General features: G+C 46.4%; 2 protein-coding genes across 3 annotated transcripts in view; both read left to right on the top strand.

Annotated features, from left to right (window-relative positions):
* LOC143830708 (serine protease inhibitor A3N-like) overlaps positions 1–16,756 on the top strand; it is a 173,415-nt gene that overhangs the window by 93,237 nt on the left and 63,422 nt on the right. The gene's annotated exons all lie outside the window — the stretch shown is intronic.
* LOC143830703 (alpha-1-antitrypsin-like) lies at positions 1,765–15,764 on the top strand. Of its 2 annotated transcripts, none has more exons than XM_077323572.1 (5): positions 1,765–1,922; positions 6,711–7,387; positions 9,223–9,493; positions 11,599–11,743; positions 15,487–15,764. In XM_077323572.1, the coding sequence occupies exons 2-5, from the start codon at positions 6,730–6,732 to the stop codon at positions 15,676–15,678; spliced, it is 1,266 nt and encodes a 421-aa protein (XP_077179687.1). In that variant the 5' UTR covers positions 1,765–1,922; positions 6,711–6,729; the 3' UTR covers positions 15,679–15,764. The 2 variants fall into 2 exon arrangements, with proteins under 2 accessions (XP_077179687.1, XP_077179688.1); XM_077323573.1 differs by lacking the exon at positions 15,487–15,764 and adding an exon at positions 13,389–13,537.

Here is a 16,756-nt window from a genome sequence, read left to right as displayed (position 1 = left end):
AAGGAAGCGCTATTGCTGAGCTGTGTCCCGCCCCTGGCCGTCAAGCAGCCAATGGGCGGCCGTTATCATGCTCTCAAAAAGCCCCTTTCCCTTTAAGGAAGGTTTAAAAAAAAAAAAACCCACCCGTAGCAATGAATATGCGTTGATTCGTTGCATCGGAGAGACCCATCCAGCTAGCAGGTGATGTTTGAGCTGCCGTTTCATCGTTGCCATGCTCCCCCCCCCCCGAGTGAAAAAAAAATCCCCCCACTCACGGGCGCGATTTTCAGACGAAAACAGTGTGAAAAATAAAGTGAAAATAAACCAGCAAACGGGCCTCTGCGATGCTTGTGCTTGGTGACTTTAAACAGAGGGACTGAAGCCGGAGAAGCCTCACTGGGTAAACGAAGGCTTGCCAGTGCGTTGATCTCCGCTCGCTCGGAGAAAAAAAAAATGGCGATCGCTTTGCCAGAAGATCAGAGGAGAGAGCCAGGGGGAGGGACTTTGCAGAAACCGCAACAATGGTAACGCACAGAACTTTCCCGTTAGTGTTGCAGTTTGGTTGCAGGAGTGTAGCGCTTTCTGGAGGGTGAATCCACTTTTTGGGATTTCCCTGAAAGCGCTACAACGAAGCGCTTTTTGCGGATCGGTTTCAGGAGTGTTGCAGATTGTCAACGACGTTGTGCATAACGGCAAAACTGTAGCGATTTCAATTAGTAACCATTGTGCTATTTTGGACGAATGCGAAACGGCCCTGGATTTTACCAAAAACAGTTGTGGCAACCAAAAATGGAGGTGGGGGGGGGGGAAGCAGTGAGTCAGGAGGGATTCTTTTGCTCCTGAAAACAGGAACTTTATTTAATTAGAGTATTCTTTTCATCAAACTGTACAATAGGGAATATAGAAACAAATCCTCTGGCAGAATTTGTTTTTTGTGCTTGTTTTGACTTGATAAGAATGATTTCATTGTCAACACTAGGCTGGGAGATCCCCAATATTTGAGGATGGAACCTGGGAAGGAAACTTAATGGGGGTAAGGTGCTATAGAGTCCACCCTGCAAACTAATCATGTTCTCTACAGGGACTGATCTCTGTAATCTGCAGATGAGTTCTAATTCTGGGAGATGCCAAGTACCTCCTTGAAGTGTGCCCCACCCTATTTTCAAGCCAACTCTGGTTCTTCGTTTACAGCCATGGTGGCTAAAAAGGAGCGAGCAAAGCAACTTCAGTGGAGAAACTGCAGAAAAATGGTTTTCTGGATTGCAACCTTATGATCAGACAGCTACTTTTGGACACCGTCCCAAGAAACACAATGGAAAAATGGGCAAATGAGAACAAGATGCAATTTAATAAAGATAAGTGTAAAGTTCTGCATCCGGGTCAGAAAAATGAAAAGCATGCCTACTGGATGGGGGATACGCTTCTAGGTAACACTGTAGGCTAGTTATCAGGGGAAAAAATTTCACAGTCAGAGTAGTTCAGCAGTGGAATAGGCTGCCTAAGGAGGTGGTGAGCTCCCCCTCACTGGCAGTCTTCAAGCAAAGGCTGGATACACACTTTTCTTGGATGCTTTAGGATGCTTAGGGCTGATCCTGCGTAAAGCAGGGGGTATGGACCCTTCCAACTCTATGATTCTATGATTCTAAGAAACCTGACTTGGCACTTGTCCTGGTTTGGGGCCAGAAATGGAACTTATACTAATGTGTAATATTTGCTATAGTGGTTTGCTCAAGGGGACAAGCAGCAGTGAACTTAGTACCCCTGGTGTCCATGAAAAAAAACTCTTGATCAATATTTGTTCTTCTAGGGCCAGTCTTTATTGCCTCTGTCTAATGGTTAACGGAAAGGGTACATTTCTCAACAGTGTCCCACCATATAAATGATAGACCCACACAGAGATCTTTCTCATCCCTCATCTTCAGGCGGACAGCTCTGAATATAACGTAAGTGCTGAAAGATCATTGACTTTGGTATCACAGATGTTTGCTGGTCAGAACGATTTGCTAAAGAGCTGATGGGTTTCACTGGTCGGAACATGTTAACATTTTTTAATTGTTCAATTGAGACTCCATTTCACTGTGCCCACTCTCTTCTCCAAGCCATAGGTAATGACAGGAGAAATATGGAGTGCTTCCATATTAGCCCAACTGTGGCCTCAAGACCAAAAAGCTATAGAAAACAGGGACAGATTGGCCTTTTAACTTACAGGGAAACCTCCCAGTGGGCCATTATCTTGGAGGGTTGCTGGTGGTTCAGACCCTTCAGTGGTCACTACTGTCTTCTTCTCAATTGTCTCCTCTTTCCTTGCTGCAATTTTGTGGGGTGAGCCAAAAGGCGAGCCAACGTCCATTGTCAGAGCCTGAGTCTAGTGATCCCTGAAGCGCTAGGAGTCAAGGCTCTCTTTGTCAGACACCTGACAACTTTGGTGGGCCTTTTTTTGGAGGTTCCACCTCATGGTAGGGCTTTGGTGGATTTGGTGGGGCTTTTTTTTTTTGAGGGAAGCATCATCTGGCCATGAAACAGGGGTCACTGTGGGCGGGCAGGTAGTTGTGAGTTCCCTGAATTGTGCAGGGGATGGGACCAGATGACCCTGGAATTCCCCTCCAACTCTGTGATTCAATGATTCTCTGTGGAATCTCTTTCTTGCTGAGATCTCTCCCCTCTCCTGACTCTGGTCTCCTCAGGCCCTGCCCCCAAATCTCCAGGAATTTTCCAACCCAGAGTTGACAACCATGCTTTTTTCTTTTCTTTTGAAGCCCATGTACTATATCCATATGTACCAGATGGCTTTGGTTTGCAGATGTGAGGATAGACTTCCCCTAGGTGGGAGTGAAGCCAAGAAATGTGACAAAGTGCCGTTGGGTAAAGGGGCCACAGGGTTTTGGCCCATGGGGTGAAAGAAGAAAGGCTAGAGAGAAAAAAATCTATAGAAGAGGGCACAGAAGAGCCAAAAGGAAGGAGGCTAGTGCTGGGGGAAGGGAAGGTAGAAAATGAAGGTGGATGCAGGAAGCAAGAGGAACAAAATGGAAGTAGCATCAAGGCTGAGGGAAGGACAAGGACAGATGTATTTCCACCAATGGGAATCAGCAGCACTGAACACCTGCCAAGAACCCTGATCCCACTCTGGCCTTGGTACTTCTCTTCATTGCCCTGCCTGCCTCCCCTGTGATGGGCACCAGGAGGAGCCAGAACTGGACTTTGGGTCCCAACTTTGGAGCAAGGAAGCTAAAGAGAAGGTGAAAGGCATTCCACACATTCCCATTTATACCATTTTTTTGTGAAATTAAATTTAGTGGGCACCTTGTGATTTAAAACAATCTTGTCTTCTTCTGTCTCTGGTGGGTACATTTGTAGACCAAACTCCAGGCTCAAAAACTTCCCAGGTGGAGTCTGATGCTCTGCTACCAGGAGCCCGCTGGGAAGTGGAAAATGGCCCTGGAATGAACCCAGCTCAGCAGCCAAAGTTTATATCCTGAAAATCTTGGCTCTAAGGAGATACTGGTCTTGAATCAAAGTCTTCTCTAGGGGAACAGATCTCTGCAGCCTGGAGATCAGTTATAATTCCAGGAGAACTCCAGGTCACACTGGGAAGTTGGCAGTGCTAGTAATTAGTGGGATTTTTGGTTGTTGCTTCATTAAAGATACAGAGAATGGTGTCTTCCACACAGGGATGGGATCTTGTGGTTTTCCAGCTGCTGCGGCAGCTGCAGATAAAGAGCAGCAGCAGCAGCAGAGCTTCTGCAGAGCCAGTTTCCACATTTACATGTGCCCTTCCCTTGGGCCACCAGGGCTTTTGGTTTTTTTTAAGGTACTAGAATCTTAACACCGCCCGTGGCGCCGCGGGCGCCACGGACTAAATAAAACCGTAAGGTGTTGTGAGGCGGGATGTGTCCGGGATGAGGAAGGGTCCGGATTGGACCCTTCCTCTGGACAGACAATCGGAGGGACCAATCGGCAGGCGCAAAGCGCCTGCCGATTGGTCCCTCCGATTCCCAGCCCCGAGCAATTGCGAGCCGCGCGCACCGCGGCTCGCAGTTGCTTCTTTGCTGCCCTCAAGGGAGCCCCGGCAGCCGCGCTCCGCGCGGCTGCCGGGCTTCCCTGGCCGGCGGCTTGACGCGGTGAGAGGCGCTAAGCGCCTCTCACCGCGTCAAGCCGCTAGCCTGGGAACCCCTGGCAGCCGCGCTCTGCGCGGCTGCCAGGGGCTCCATGACCTCATGGCCGAAGAAGAACACAGACCTCTGAGGAGCAACCGAAAGGGGGGGGCAGAAAACATCCTACAAGCGCCAACGAGGAGCCACCGAAAAAAAAAAACCGGCCCCTCCCTGCCCTCATCAGCACAGAGAGACACAGCTCCCAGGAACCACCGACAAAAAAAACAACAACAACAACCCCCGACAAGCGCGCAACATACCTCCGAGGAGCCACTGAAAAAAAAAAAAACCCCGACAAGCGCGCGTGCGCACAGCGCGGCTGCCGGGCCCTCCCTGCCCTCATCAGCACAGAGAGACACAGCTCCCAGGAGCCACCGACAAAAAAAAAAAAAAAAAAAACCCTACAAGCGCGCGTGCGCACAGCGTGGCTGCCGGCCGGCACAGAAAGACACAGGTCCCAGGAGCCACCGACAGAAAGAAAAAAAACAACAACCCCCGACACGCGCGCGTGCGCCCTCCCTGCCCTCATCGGCACAGAAAGACACACCCCTCCGAGGAGCCACCGAAAGAGAAAAACAACCCCGCCAAGCGCCGCCGAGCCACTAAGGAGCACCCGTCAGGAGCCGCTGGCAGCCTCCTGTAACAGGTAGCCTTCCGCCCCTCGCCTGCCCCCGTCTGCTAGCGCCCATTGTCTCCTTTATACAATGGGCTATTTTACTAGTATTGTTATATTAACAGCAAGTTCTTTGCATTCTAAGCTTTCAATTATTTTAAAAGTCTCTAGCCTCTATGCTTGCAAAAACATTCCTATTTCCTTTCCTCTACAAAGGAAGCAAATGGAGACTTCATAAATTGTTAAAGGCTTTCATTGCTGGAGTCACAGAATCATAGAGTTGGAAGGGGCCACACAGGCCATCTAGTCCAACTCCCTGCTCAGCGCAAAGCATCCTAAAGCATCCAAGAAAAGTGTGTATCCAACCTTTGCTTGAAGACTGCCAGTGAGGGGGAGCTCACCACCTCTGCTTGTTGCTGATTTTCAACTGCTTGTTGCCGGTTTTCCAGGCTGTGTGGCCGGGGTCCGGTAGGTTTAGTCCCCGGTGTTTCACCAATCACTATGGCTGGAATTTTCAGAGGTAGAACACAGCAAGATGGGAACCTCTCCATGCTCAACTTACTTCTGTGTCTCCACCCAGGCACAGGAACAGTGCTTCCTAGTTGCAGTTCATCCTCTGGGAGAATCCCAGATAAGTCAGGAATGTGAGGCATTACACACACACACTTGAGTAGTAAATAAAATGCCCAGCAATTGTTCACACATCTCACACTTGGGCCATCTTGCTGTGTTCTACCTCTGAAGATGCCAGCCACAGTGACTGGCACAATGCCAGGGACTAAAATGAACAGACTACGATCACACAGCTCGGAAAATCCTCAACCACCCAAAAAGATTTAATTTTTAAAAAGAAAGGAAGCTGGGAATGCCTGCGTTTACAACTGTATATTGACATAATGATATTCTAGTGCCAAGTAAAAATAGTAATAAAAAGCACACATACACCATGGGACTGTTAATTTTTATGAAAGCCAGCTTGGTGTCGTGGTTAGGAGTGCGGACTTCTAATTTGGCGAACCGGTTTGATTCCCTGTTCCCCCACATGCAGCCAGCTGGGTGACCTTGGGCTCGCCACAGCACTGATAAAGCTGTTCTGACTGAGCAGTGATATCAGGGCTCTCTCAGCCTCACCCGCCTCACAGGGTGTCTGTGTGGGGAGAGGAAAGGGAAAGGCGACTGTAAGCCGCTTTGAGACTCCTTTGGGTAGAGAAAAGCGGCATATAAGAACCAACTCTTCTTCTTCTTATACACTAGCAACCCACATCATTCCTGCCAGCTCAGTTAGGGTCTCTTGCTCTGCAGAGCAAGTCTCAATGTAACAACCTGAACCTCCTTTAGGTATGGCTCCTGCCAACTCCATGATTCTATGAAGTGTTCAGCTCTGCATTGGAAAAAATCTGAGAAAAATCTGGGAAGTGCTTCTTCTTCTTCTTCTTCTTCTTCTTCTTCTTCTTCTTCTTCTTCTTCTTCTTCTTCTTCTTCTTCTTCTTCTTCTATACATGGCAATCTTTGTTTCATGCAGCAGGTGGATACATTTGAACTAAACTCCCTACACTCAGGAAGGCAGCCATGTTGATGTGCAATAGATCGGGACAGTTGACACTAAGATTCAGTACCCAAATCATTTGCTGCTACATACTAATTGCTGGCATACACACAGGCTTCTACACTGAACTCAATAGCACCCTACTAGAACAGGATGGGAAAATGGGAAGAGGGGAAGATGGAAGCTCAACAAAAGCTGTGTTCCCCATCCAAACTGGGATCCCCATGCATGCGTTGAGGAGACCTCATAATTGATGTCTGACTGTTACACAGGGTAGCGACAGCAGACCCAATCTGTGTATTTTCTATTGTGTGAAGGCAAGGTTTAAGATTGTGTATCTTAATCACAGCAATGATAAACATCTTTTATTATGTTCTTGAAGTCTTCAGCGTGAATGTTGTTCTTTTTTTTTTTTAAGCAGATCTCTCCAAAAGGGCACCATGTCTAACTTCTACATATGTTTGCTCCTTGCTGGTCTCTGCCTGCTTGCCAGCTGTCATCATGTCCCTGGACATCAGGGTGACCACGATGGGCATGAACATCAAGACGAAGCCCCGACTGCAAGTCACCAGGAGAGTGGCCATTTGCCCTGTCTCAAAATAGCCCCAATCGGTGCTGAGTTTGCCTTTAAATTCTACCGCCAGATAGTTCCTGAGTCTGCTGGCAAAAACATTTTCTTTTCTCCAGTGGGGATTTCCACCGCCTTCCTACTTGTGACCCTAGGAGCTAAAGGAGCCACACGAGATCAGATTTTGTCAGGAATGGGCTTTAACCAGTCTGTGATCAATGAGAAGGAGCTCCATGATGGTTTCCACCACCTCCTACAAGTGCTGAACAACCCTGAGGATCAAATTGAGCTAAGCATTGGGAATGCCCTTTTCTCAACTGACAAATTCCCAGTGCAACAGAAGACCATAGAGAAGGCTCATGATTTGCTCCATGCAGATGTTGTGCATTCTAATTTCGAGAATGTTGAAGAAGCTGTAAAGCAAATCAACAGCTACATAGAGAAGAAAACCCATGGGAAATTAGTGGATGTTGTCAAGGGTCTGACACCAGAAACTGCGATGGTTCTCGTAAATTACATCTACATGAAAGGTGAGGTTCTTTTGTTTTCCCAAATTACACAGCAGTTTTATTTTATTACAGAATAAATAATTTTATTACAGAATTATTACTTGCTTTAGGATGCTTTGGGCTGATCCTGCGTTGAGCAGGGGGCTGGACTAGATGGCCTGAATGGCCCCTTCCAACTCTATGATTCTATGATTCTATGATTCTAGAACACAATCTGCCTAATACCTTTTCTTGGGCCCAAACTAGCTCAAGCGTACAAGCTAAGCAGGGTGGGACATAGGTAGCATTTGGATGGAGGGCCACCATAGAAGACCAGAGTTGCTTTGCAGAGAACATAACATGAAAGAAGCCATGTTGGCTCATCCTATCCAACACTTTTTGTCACAGAATGGCCAAAACACAAGTGCTGTCAGGAGGTCCATCAGCAGGGCCAGAGGAAGGCACTGGCAAATCACCTTTGCTCTTCTCTTGCCCTGAAACCCCCATGAGGTGGAACCTCATTTACCATTTTCTGGGACTGAAAGGGAACTATTACAGCTCTGGGCTGGCCCTATGATGTAGGCACGATGAGGACAGAGGCAACAGAGCATCCATACCCTAATTTTCCCGGCCTCTTCTTTGCCCCTGGCCCGCTGTTGCAGCCACATACCTGTCAACAAAGGAAAGCTGCTTTTATACCCTCTTTAAAAAATGGTATTATCTCTAGTAGTTATAGTTGTATTAAAAATAAGTCTGTAGCCAGTGTAGTGAAGTGTTTAGAGCATCAAAATAACTTCTGGAAGACCCCAGCTAATTTCCCTGTTGGTGATCTTCTGCCAAGTTACACATCCTCAGTGCTTTGCTCTTGTGGCCCTTTCTTGCATGTCCAGGGAAACGCCAATTACCACTTTGGGGTTGGGAGGCAAATTTCCTCCAGGCCAGATTGGCCAGGGTTTCTGTGGGGTTTTTTTGAGGGGGGGATTGAATGGGGGTCACTATGGGTGGGCAAGAGGTTGTAAATTTTATGCATTCTGCAGTGGGTTGGGCTCGATGACCCCAATGTGCCTTCCAGCTCTATGATTCTGTTATTCTAAATCTACCTTATAGGGTTGTTGTGAGGATGAAATGGAGGAGAGAACGACATAAGTCACTTTGGGGCTTCTTTTGGGAGAAAGGTGTATAAATGAATTAAAACAAAATAAATACTTTTGTTTGCGCGGTTATAAAGAGAAATGCTCTTTATAACTGTTCCTTCATGTATCTGCAATCAAGAGGGATAGAGACTTTCTTAGAAAAAAAAAGAAATCTGTAAAGTAGTATATAGTTGCAATATATTGTCAAGTCACCATAATTTTACAGCAATATAGCTATTATAAATTTTAAAAACTACCCCCAAACACACTGTTTTGTTTGTGTGTAGGGAATGGCCACCGTAAGGATTGAGGTGAAGAAAGCAATGCCAATGTGGGACAGTCCAGAAAAACACATATCTTCCTATCCATATGGTGTCCAAACACACTGCAATATTTCCAAAAAGATCATGCTAAACCAGAGAAATATTGCATCAAAATCTGGGAACAGAATCACTAAAGAAAATCAAATGGATGCTTCCCCAAACAGTGTTGCTGTAAGAAAATCAGGATACAGCAAAATATTATTATTAATAATAACAACAATAATAATAATAATAAATGGATGCAGCCATTGCTGCCTTGAAATCCTTCCATTTATATTTAACTGTTAAAAACTAACATTTTCTTTCTTTAGTGAGAACTGAAATCAAACTAGGAAAAGTTTCACAATTCCAATTGGTCGTAGTCAACATGAGCAAATCTTCTGGCACATTGTAATATGTTCCTTCGCCTTTTTCTTCCAAGCTTATTGGGAAAATCCTTTTAATCCTGAGAGTACTCGTAAGAGGGACTTCTTTGTTGATAATGAAACGACCGTGCAAGTGGATATGATGTACAGAAACGGCATTTATTCCAACTACCATGATGAAGAGCTGGGCTGCGACGTGGTCCGGGTCCCTTACCAAGGCAACGCTTCAGCACTCTTCATTCTGCCTGAAAAAGGAAAAATGGGCCAGGTGGAACAGGCACTGGGGCCAGAGGCTCTGTTAAAATGGGAGGGATATGCAAGACAAAAGTAAGTCAAGAGCAGCATAAAACAGGGTGAGATCTAGATTGGGAGGACTCTTTGTCAGGCGTCTTAGGCCAGTGAACATCTCTCAGCTTTACATTTCTTCACAGAAATGTTGTTATTTTATCAGCCCAAGTTCCAGTTCTGTCCCTGATATTGCTCTCCAGTGGCATTAATTTCAGATGCTAGGTCATTTTGTTCCCTCCTCAGGTGTCAGACTGAGGCCGATTCCGCACGAGTGGAAAAGGCCGAGAGGGCAGTCATATGGAAGTGGGGCTAATCTTCACTTACATGTGATGCAGCTGCTGACCAGGCCGCCTCCTGGGCCTGCCACGTATTGCGACTACAGCTGCCCCAGGCTAAGGGACACAGGAGAATCCGTGTTCCCTTAGACGATGTGGAGGCCAATAAGGCCAGCATGGAAGGCCTGACTCCTCCCTGCCCAAAGGAGGAAAAAAAATACCCTGGTCGTCTTTGCAGTGCTTCGCCGCACTGTGAGGTGGACAGGGGCATTTTTTTTAATGTTGCAAGATTTTCTACAACATTAACCCCCCCCCCCCATACACACACAGCAGAACCATTCCACCACTGGTGTGGCTCTGGTGCTGGAATGTGTCCCCCATGAGGACACAGATTATTATTGTTGTTGCTGTTGTTGTTGTTGTTTCAATTTATTACCTGCCACTCCCAAATGGCTCATGGTGGGCTACAACAGTCTGCATAAAATCCCAGTAAAACCCCCATTAAAACCCCCCACATAAAAACATAACACAGACCCAACTAATCACAATAACAAAGAAGGAGATATGGTGGGAAAAAGACAACACACTATTTAGAGTAAACCAGGATTTTCAACTGAAATAATATGAAGATTTTTCACCTTATCATTCTAAACCATATGTTGTTGTTGGTCCAATTTTGAGTAAAGCGATACAGCGAATTTCGTTCCATTCTGAAGAGCTATGGTCATTTCAAATAGTGCTATTCCCCATCACCACCATTTTCCACCACACAATATCCCTTGGAGGTTTTTAAAAACCTTCTAAGTTGAGCATCACAGCATTATACCAATAGCCACATTAAGATGCCTTGCCTTGGTTCACCCAATTAATTCAATGGAATCAAGACATCTCAGTGGGGCCACTATAATGCTAAAGTGCTATATTGGTATAGCACTATAGCGTTCAACTTAGAACATTTAAAAAAATCTGTGGAAAGTGGCACAGCAAAGAAGAGCGGGGCCGGGGCAAACAACATTGTAAGGAGTGCTATGGACAGTTTGGTGTAGTGGTTAGGAGTGCGGACTTCTAATCTGTCATGCCGGGTTTGATTCTGCACTCCCCCACATGCAGCCAACTGGGTGACCTTGGGCTGGCCACAGCACTGAGAAAGCTGTTCTGACCGAGCAATAATATCAGGGCTCTCTCAGCCTCACCCACGCCACAGGGTGTCTGTTGTGGGGAGAGGAAAGGGAAGGTGACTATAAGCCACTTTGCGACTCCTTCCTGTAGAGAAAAGCGGCATATAAGAACCAACTCTTCTTCTTCTTCTTCTTCTTCTTCTTCTTCTTCTTCTTCTTCTTCTTCTTCTTCTTCTTCTTCTTCACAACCACAGTGATTCAGGTGCGTAACAAAGGGCTAGAAAATGGAAGAAAGCAGTTTTCCTCAGAAGCAGCTCAACCACCCTTCCACTAGCCTGATGCAAGTGGCACAATAAAATCAAAGTCCAGTAGCATCTTAAAAACCAACAAAGATTTATTCAAGCAAAAGTTAATCCTGTTACATTAGTAAACTGTGTCACAACAAGTGGGTTTGTCTGAACAGATAGATAAATTCCGCCAGCATCTCCCTGAAATGGCAGGAAAATATGCACTACTAAAATGGAAAACAAAGGATATTTGAAAATGGCCCATGGCTGCCATAACTTTTAAAAACAGCATTTTCAATGGAAAACGTTGGAACTGTGCTATAGCATTTTAAAATTTCTTACAAAAAAAATCAATTTAGTCATCATGGTTCTTTATTAAGCCAAAATACAAATTTCAGTTCAGGGTGTATCATGTGTCCTCTTTGAGAGATGTCACCAGCTATCTCTGTCTCTTCTTTCCATAGGAGAATAGTACTGTCACTTCCAAGAGTTTCGCTGAAAACAAGCTACAATGTCAAAGAAATGTTTAAAAGAATGAGTGTCACTCAGGTATTCACGGACCAAGCAGATCTAACTGGATTCACTGAGCACAGTTTGAAGATTTCAGAGGTATGTGTCTAACAACTCATTGTGTGGATTAAACCTTCTCCTTCCATTATCAATTCTTGTATATTTGCCAGAAACAGGTAAAACAGGAGGTGTATGGGGCTGTTATTTGGGGAAGGTCATATAGAAAAAAAGCTTCCCCTCTTCCTTTGCAGTTGCAACCCAAATTAACCCAGTATGTAACACAGAAGTACATCTCTAGGGTTGCCAGGTGCCTAGTGGGGGTGGGGTTACCAGCTCCATGTTGGAAAACTCCTGGAGATTTGGAGGTAGAAACTGGAAAGGACTGGGACCTCAGTGAGTCGACCCTTCAAAGCATCCATTTTCTCCAGGGGAAATAATCTCTGTAGTGTGTAGATGATCTTTAGGTCCAGGGATCCCCAGGTCTCACCTGGAGGCTGGCATCCTTGTCTCCTAGGAGTCTTTTACACCAGCAGGGTTTCACATACCTTCTACTCTGGTCATCACCCACCTTAATTCTGAGGAGAGAAGTACATGGTTGGCATCCCTCCATATGGTTTTCACCTCAAGTGAAAACCATATGTAGGGATGCCAACCTCCAGGTGGGACCTGGAGATCCCCTGGAATTATAGCTCATCTCCAAAGTAAAGAAATCAATTCCCCTGGAGAAATCAGCTCTCCTGGGGGTCCAGTTTTGGGGCCTCCTAAGAGGCGTCTGGGTGTGAGCGGGCCTGCCCCAGTGGGTAGGCATGTGGCTCACACAGCCAGGTGGCTCAATTTAGACCAATGGTGGCGTGTACCCCCAGAGGTACCTTGAATTGTACACTTCCCTGGGTGAGGATCCTGTTGGCAAAGGAACTCAGGGTCCTGGCTGGGAGATGAGAAGGGATCCCTTTAGGCTGCCAGGATCATTAAAATATTCCTTTTGGATTTCACTACAGTTGTGGTCTCCAGGAAGTGATTATTTGAGTGAATTTCCAAAGGTGTCTTCTGCCTGGTTCCTGACAATCTGATCTTTATTGACCAGTCAGAGACTCCTCTCAGTCCCACCTGTCCCTACCCACTTTCTACACCTGGTGTGTTTCAAGAAAGGGTGCCATATTGGTCTCATAGAATCATAGAATCATAGAGTTGGAAGGGGCCATACAGGCCATCTAGTCCAACCCCCTGCTCAACGCAGGATCAGCCCTAAGCATCCTAAAGCAATGGTCTCTCCTATGAGTGTCATACCATGGACGAGAATGCTGGAAGGGAAGGGAGCATGTGAAGGGTGGGCGCTACTCAAACAGGAGCTATTGCATGCTCAATCAATTACTATCCCAGAAAGATGAAAACACTGCAGGAGCTCTAAGAAGCCTATTTGGATGAACAGAGAACTTCAAGAGGAACTAAGAAAGAAAAGGAAAATGTACAGGAAATGGAGGGAAGGACAGAGCTCTAAAGAAGAGTACCTACAGGTTACTAGGCACTGTAGATCAATCATCAGAAAGGCCAAAGCTGAGAGTGAGCTAAGATTGGCCAGGGAAGCCCATTGTAACAAGAAAAGATTTTTCAGTTATGTGAGGAGCAAACATAAAGTAAAGGAGGCAATAGGCCCACTGTTGGGTGCGGATGGACAAACTCTAACGGAAGATGCAGAAAAAGCAGAAAGGCTTAGTGCCTATTTTTCATCTGTTTTTCCCCACAGGTCAAAGTGTTTAGGCACATCTAGAGATGGCCGTAGCCAAAGGATAGTGTCTGAGTGGCAGGTTAACATGGATAGAGAGGTTGTCGAGAGGCATTTAGCTGCACTGGATGAGTTCAAATCCCCTGGTCCAGATGAAATGCAGCCAAGAGTGCTCAAAGAACTTTCCAGAGAACTTGCACAGCCCTTGTCCATCATCTTCGGAACGTCTTTAAGGACTGGAGATGTCCCGGAGGACTGGAAGAGAGCAAACGTTATTCCGATCTTCAAAAAAGGGAGGAAGGATGACCCGGGAAACTACAGACCAGTGAGTCTGACCTCTGTTGTGGGAAAGATAATGGAACAGATATTAAAGGGAGCGATCTGCAAACATCTGGAGGACAATTTGGTGATCCAAGGAAGTCAGCATGGATTTGTCTCCAACAGGTCCTGCCAGACCAACCTAGTTTCCTTTTTTGACCAAGTAACAGGTTTGCTGGATCGGGGAAATTCGGTTGATGTCGTTTACTTGGATTTTAGTAAAGCTTTTGACAAGGTTCCCCATGATGTTCTGATGGATAAGTTGAAGGACTGCAATCTGGATTTTCAGATAGTTAAGTGGATAGGGAATTGGTTAGAGAACCGCACTCAAAGAGTTGTTGTCAATGGTGTTTCATCAGACTGGAGAGAGGTGAGTAGCGGGGTACCTCAGGGCTCGGTGCTCGGCCCGGTACTTTTTAACATATTTATTAATGATCTAGATGAGGGGGTGGAGGGACTACTCATCAAGTTTGCAGATGACACCAAATTGGGAGGACTGGCAAATACTCCGGAAGATAGAGACAGAGTTCAATGAGATCTGAACACGAAAAATGAGCAAATGAGAACAAGATGCAATTTAATAAAGATAAGTGTAAAGTTCTGCATCTGGGTCAGAAAAATGAAAAGCATGCCTACTGGATGGGGGATACACTTCTAGGTAACACTGTGTGTGAACGAGACCTTGGGGTACTTGTGGATTGTAAACTAAACATGAGCAGGCAGTGTGATGCAGCGGTAAAAAAGGCAAATGCCATTTGGGGCTGTATCAACAGGGGCATCACATCAAAATCACAAGATGTCATAGTCCCATTGTATATGGCACTGGTCAGACCACACCTGGAGTACTGTGTGCAGTTCTGGAGGCCTCACTTCAAGAAGGACGTAGATAAAATTGAAAGGGTACAGAGGAGAGCGACGAAGATGATCTGGGGCCAAGGGACCAAGCCCTATGAAGATAGGTTGAGTGACTTGGGATTGTTCAGCCTGGAGAAAAGGAGGTTGAGAGGGGACATGATAGCCCTCTTTAAGTATTTGAAAGGTTGTCACTTGGAGGACGGCAGGATGCTGTTTCTGTTGGCTGCAGAGGAAAGGACACGCAGTAATGGGTTTAAACTTCAAGTACAACGATATAGGCTAGATATCAGTAAAAAAAATTTTTACAGTCAGAGTAGTTCAGCAGTGGAATAGGCTGCCTAAGGAGGTGGTGAGCTCCCCCTCACTGGCAGTCTTCAAGCAAAGGCTGGACACACACTTTTCTTGGATGCTTTAGGATGCTTAGGGCTGATCCTGCATTGAGCAGGGGGTTGGACTAGATGGCCTGTATGGCCCCTTCCAACTCTATGATTCTATGATTCTATGCATAGCATTGGATCCTTTAAAAAATCTGGTGGGCCATCATACCTTGATTATGTTGGCAGAGTTTAAGGGCTGTAGCCTCTCTCCTTCCTCCTCTTTCAGGACACTTGGAGTGACACCCCTTTCCACTCTGTGTGCATGTGAGGGGGCTCTGTCTCCATTCTGGCTGATCCCACCACAATTGTACTCTGCTAGGGCCCTGCAAATGTTTTAAATGGCTCTGGTGCTACGGCCCCCGCAAATCCTTAAGCACTCCTGAATGTGGGTGGTGGGGTTGGAGGATTGTTTTACTGTTTTCATTTTCATATGACTTATATGTTGTTAGCCGTCCCAAGCCGACTGGTCGGGAGCAGCGGCCTATAAGTATGAGAAATGAATAATTAAATAAGTGTCCCCCCGACAAGACTTTTCTGGGCATGAATTCTTGCTTTTCCTTTCCTTGCAGGCTGTCCACAAAGCTCATTTGAATATCCACGAGAACGGCACAGAAGCCGCTGCCGCCACTATCATCGAAATGGTCCCAATGTCTCTCCCCCGCCGAATCATATACAATCGTCCCTTCCTAATTTTGCTTGTAGAACACGTTAGCCGGGCCATCTTATTCGCAGGGAGAGTTGTGAACCCTAATGAACACTAATCCCCCGGTTGGTACACTCAATGCCAAAGTGCTGGATTAATGTATGCGAAGACTTTGTTCTAGAGCAAATTAAAAAAAAAAGTTGATGATCTGATGTCATGGAGTCTCGGGTGGGCTGGGGGACAATCTGGTGGTTCTTTCTCCTGTGCTGAGTTTGGCTGCCTAAAGAAGGCGTCATTTTCAATATGGAAGCTGATGCAGTCTAGTGGCTAATAGAATAAGCCATGAGCAGTCGTGTCCTCCATTCAAATCCTAAGGGAAACAATTGTCTCTGAACCTTTGTTGTAAGAAGATTAAAAAAAATCAAACACAGACACTTTACGCTAGACAGGAACTATGGCTTGGAAGTTAGAGCACCTGCTTAACAGACTGAAGGTCGTAGGTTCAGTCCTCAACATCTGAAGTAAAAAATAAATAGGTAATATGGGATACAAAACAGCCTCTTGCAGCGCAGGGTAGTAAGGCAGCAGACATGCAGTCTGAAGCTCTGCCCATGAGGCTGGGAGTTCAATCCCAGCAGCCGTCTCAAGGTTGACTCAGCCTTCCATCCTTCCGAGGTCGGTAAAATGAGTACCCAGCTTGCTTGCTGGGGGGTAAACAGTTATGACTGGGGAAGGCACTGGCAAGCAACCCTGTATTGAGTCTGCCATGAAAACACTGGAGGGCCTCACCCCAAGGGTCAGACATGACCCGGTGCTTGCACAGGGGATACCTTCACCTTCATGTGATACAAAAGCCCTCAGTCTATCACTCTGGACAACCACCGGCAGCAGGGGTGGACTGGCCATTATAGCCCCTGGGGAGTTTCCCAATGAGCCAGAGTTCTCCCTCACTGGGCCCAATCCAACCCAAATTGGAAGGGCCTTAGGCAGCCTGTGGAAAGTGGCTCCCAGCTAGACGAAGCCTGCCCTGTCCTGTGGAAGGTGCTGAGGACCAGGCTTGGGTCCACTGGCTCTATAGTGGTATCTGGCTCCTTCCTCTGTAGAGATGGGGCCCAGGTAAGCTGGGGGTTTCCTTTCTCAGGGCTGCTTTTCTTTCCAGCTTACTCGTGACTGTCCCTCACCATACACAATACTGA

The sequence above is a fragment of the Paroedura picta genome, chromosome 2, assembly GCF_049243985.1.
Source record: "Paroedura picta isolate Pp20150507F chromosome 2, Ppicta_v3.0, whole genome shotgun sequence".
NCBI lineage: Eukaryota > Metazoa > Chordata > Lepidosauria > Squamata > Gekkonidae > Paroedura > Paroedura picta.
This window is presented reverse-complemented; position numbering and strand designations above follow the sequence as displayed.

Coding starts and splice junctions, on each gene's coding strand:
- LOC143830703 (XM_077323572.1), top strand. CDS start 6,730: ATGTCTAACTTCTACATATGTTTGCTCCTTGCTGGTCTCTGCCTGCTT. Junction 9,494..11,598: donor GAGGGATATGCAAGACAAAA/GTAAGTCAAGAG, acceptor TTCTTTCCATAG/GAGAATAGTACTGTCACTTC. Junction 11,744..15,486: donor ACAGTTTGAAGATTTCAGAG/GTATGTGTCTAA, acceptor CTTTCCTTGCAG/GCTGTCCACAAAGCTCATTT.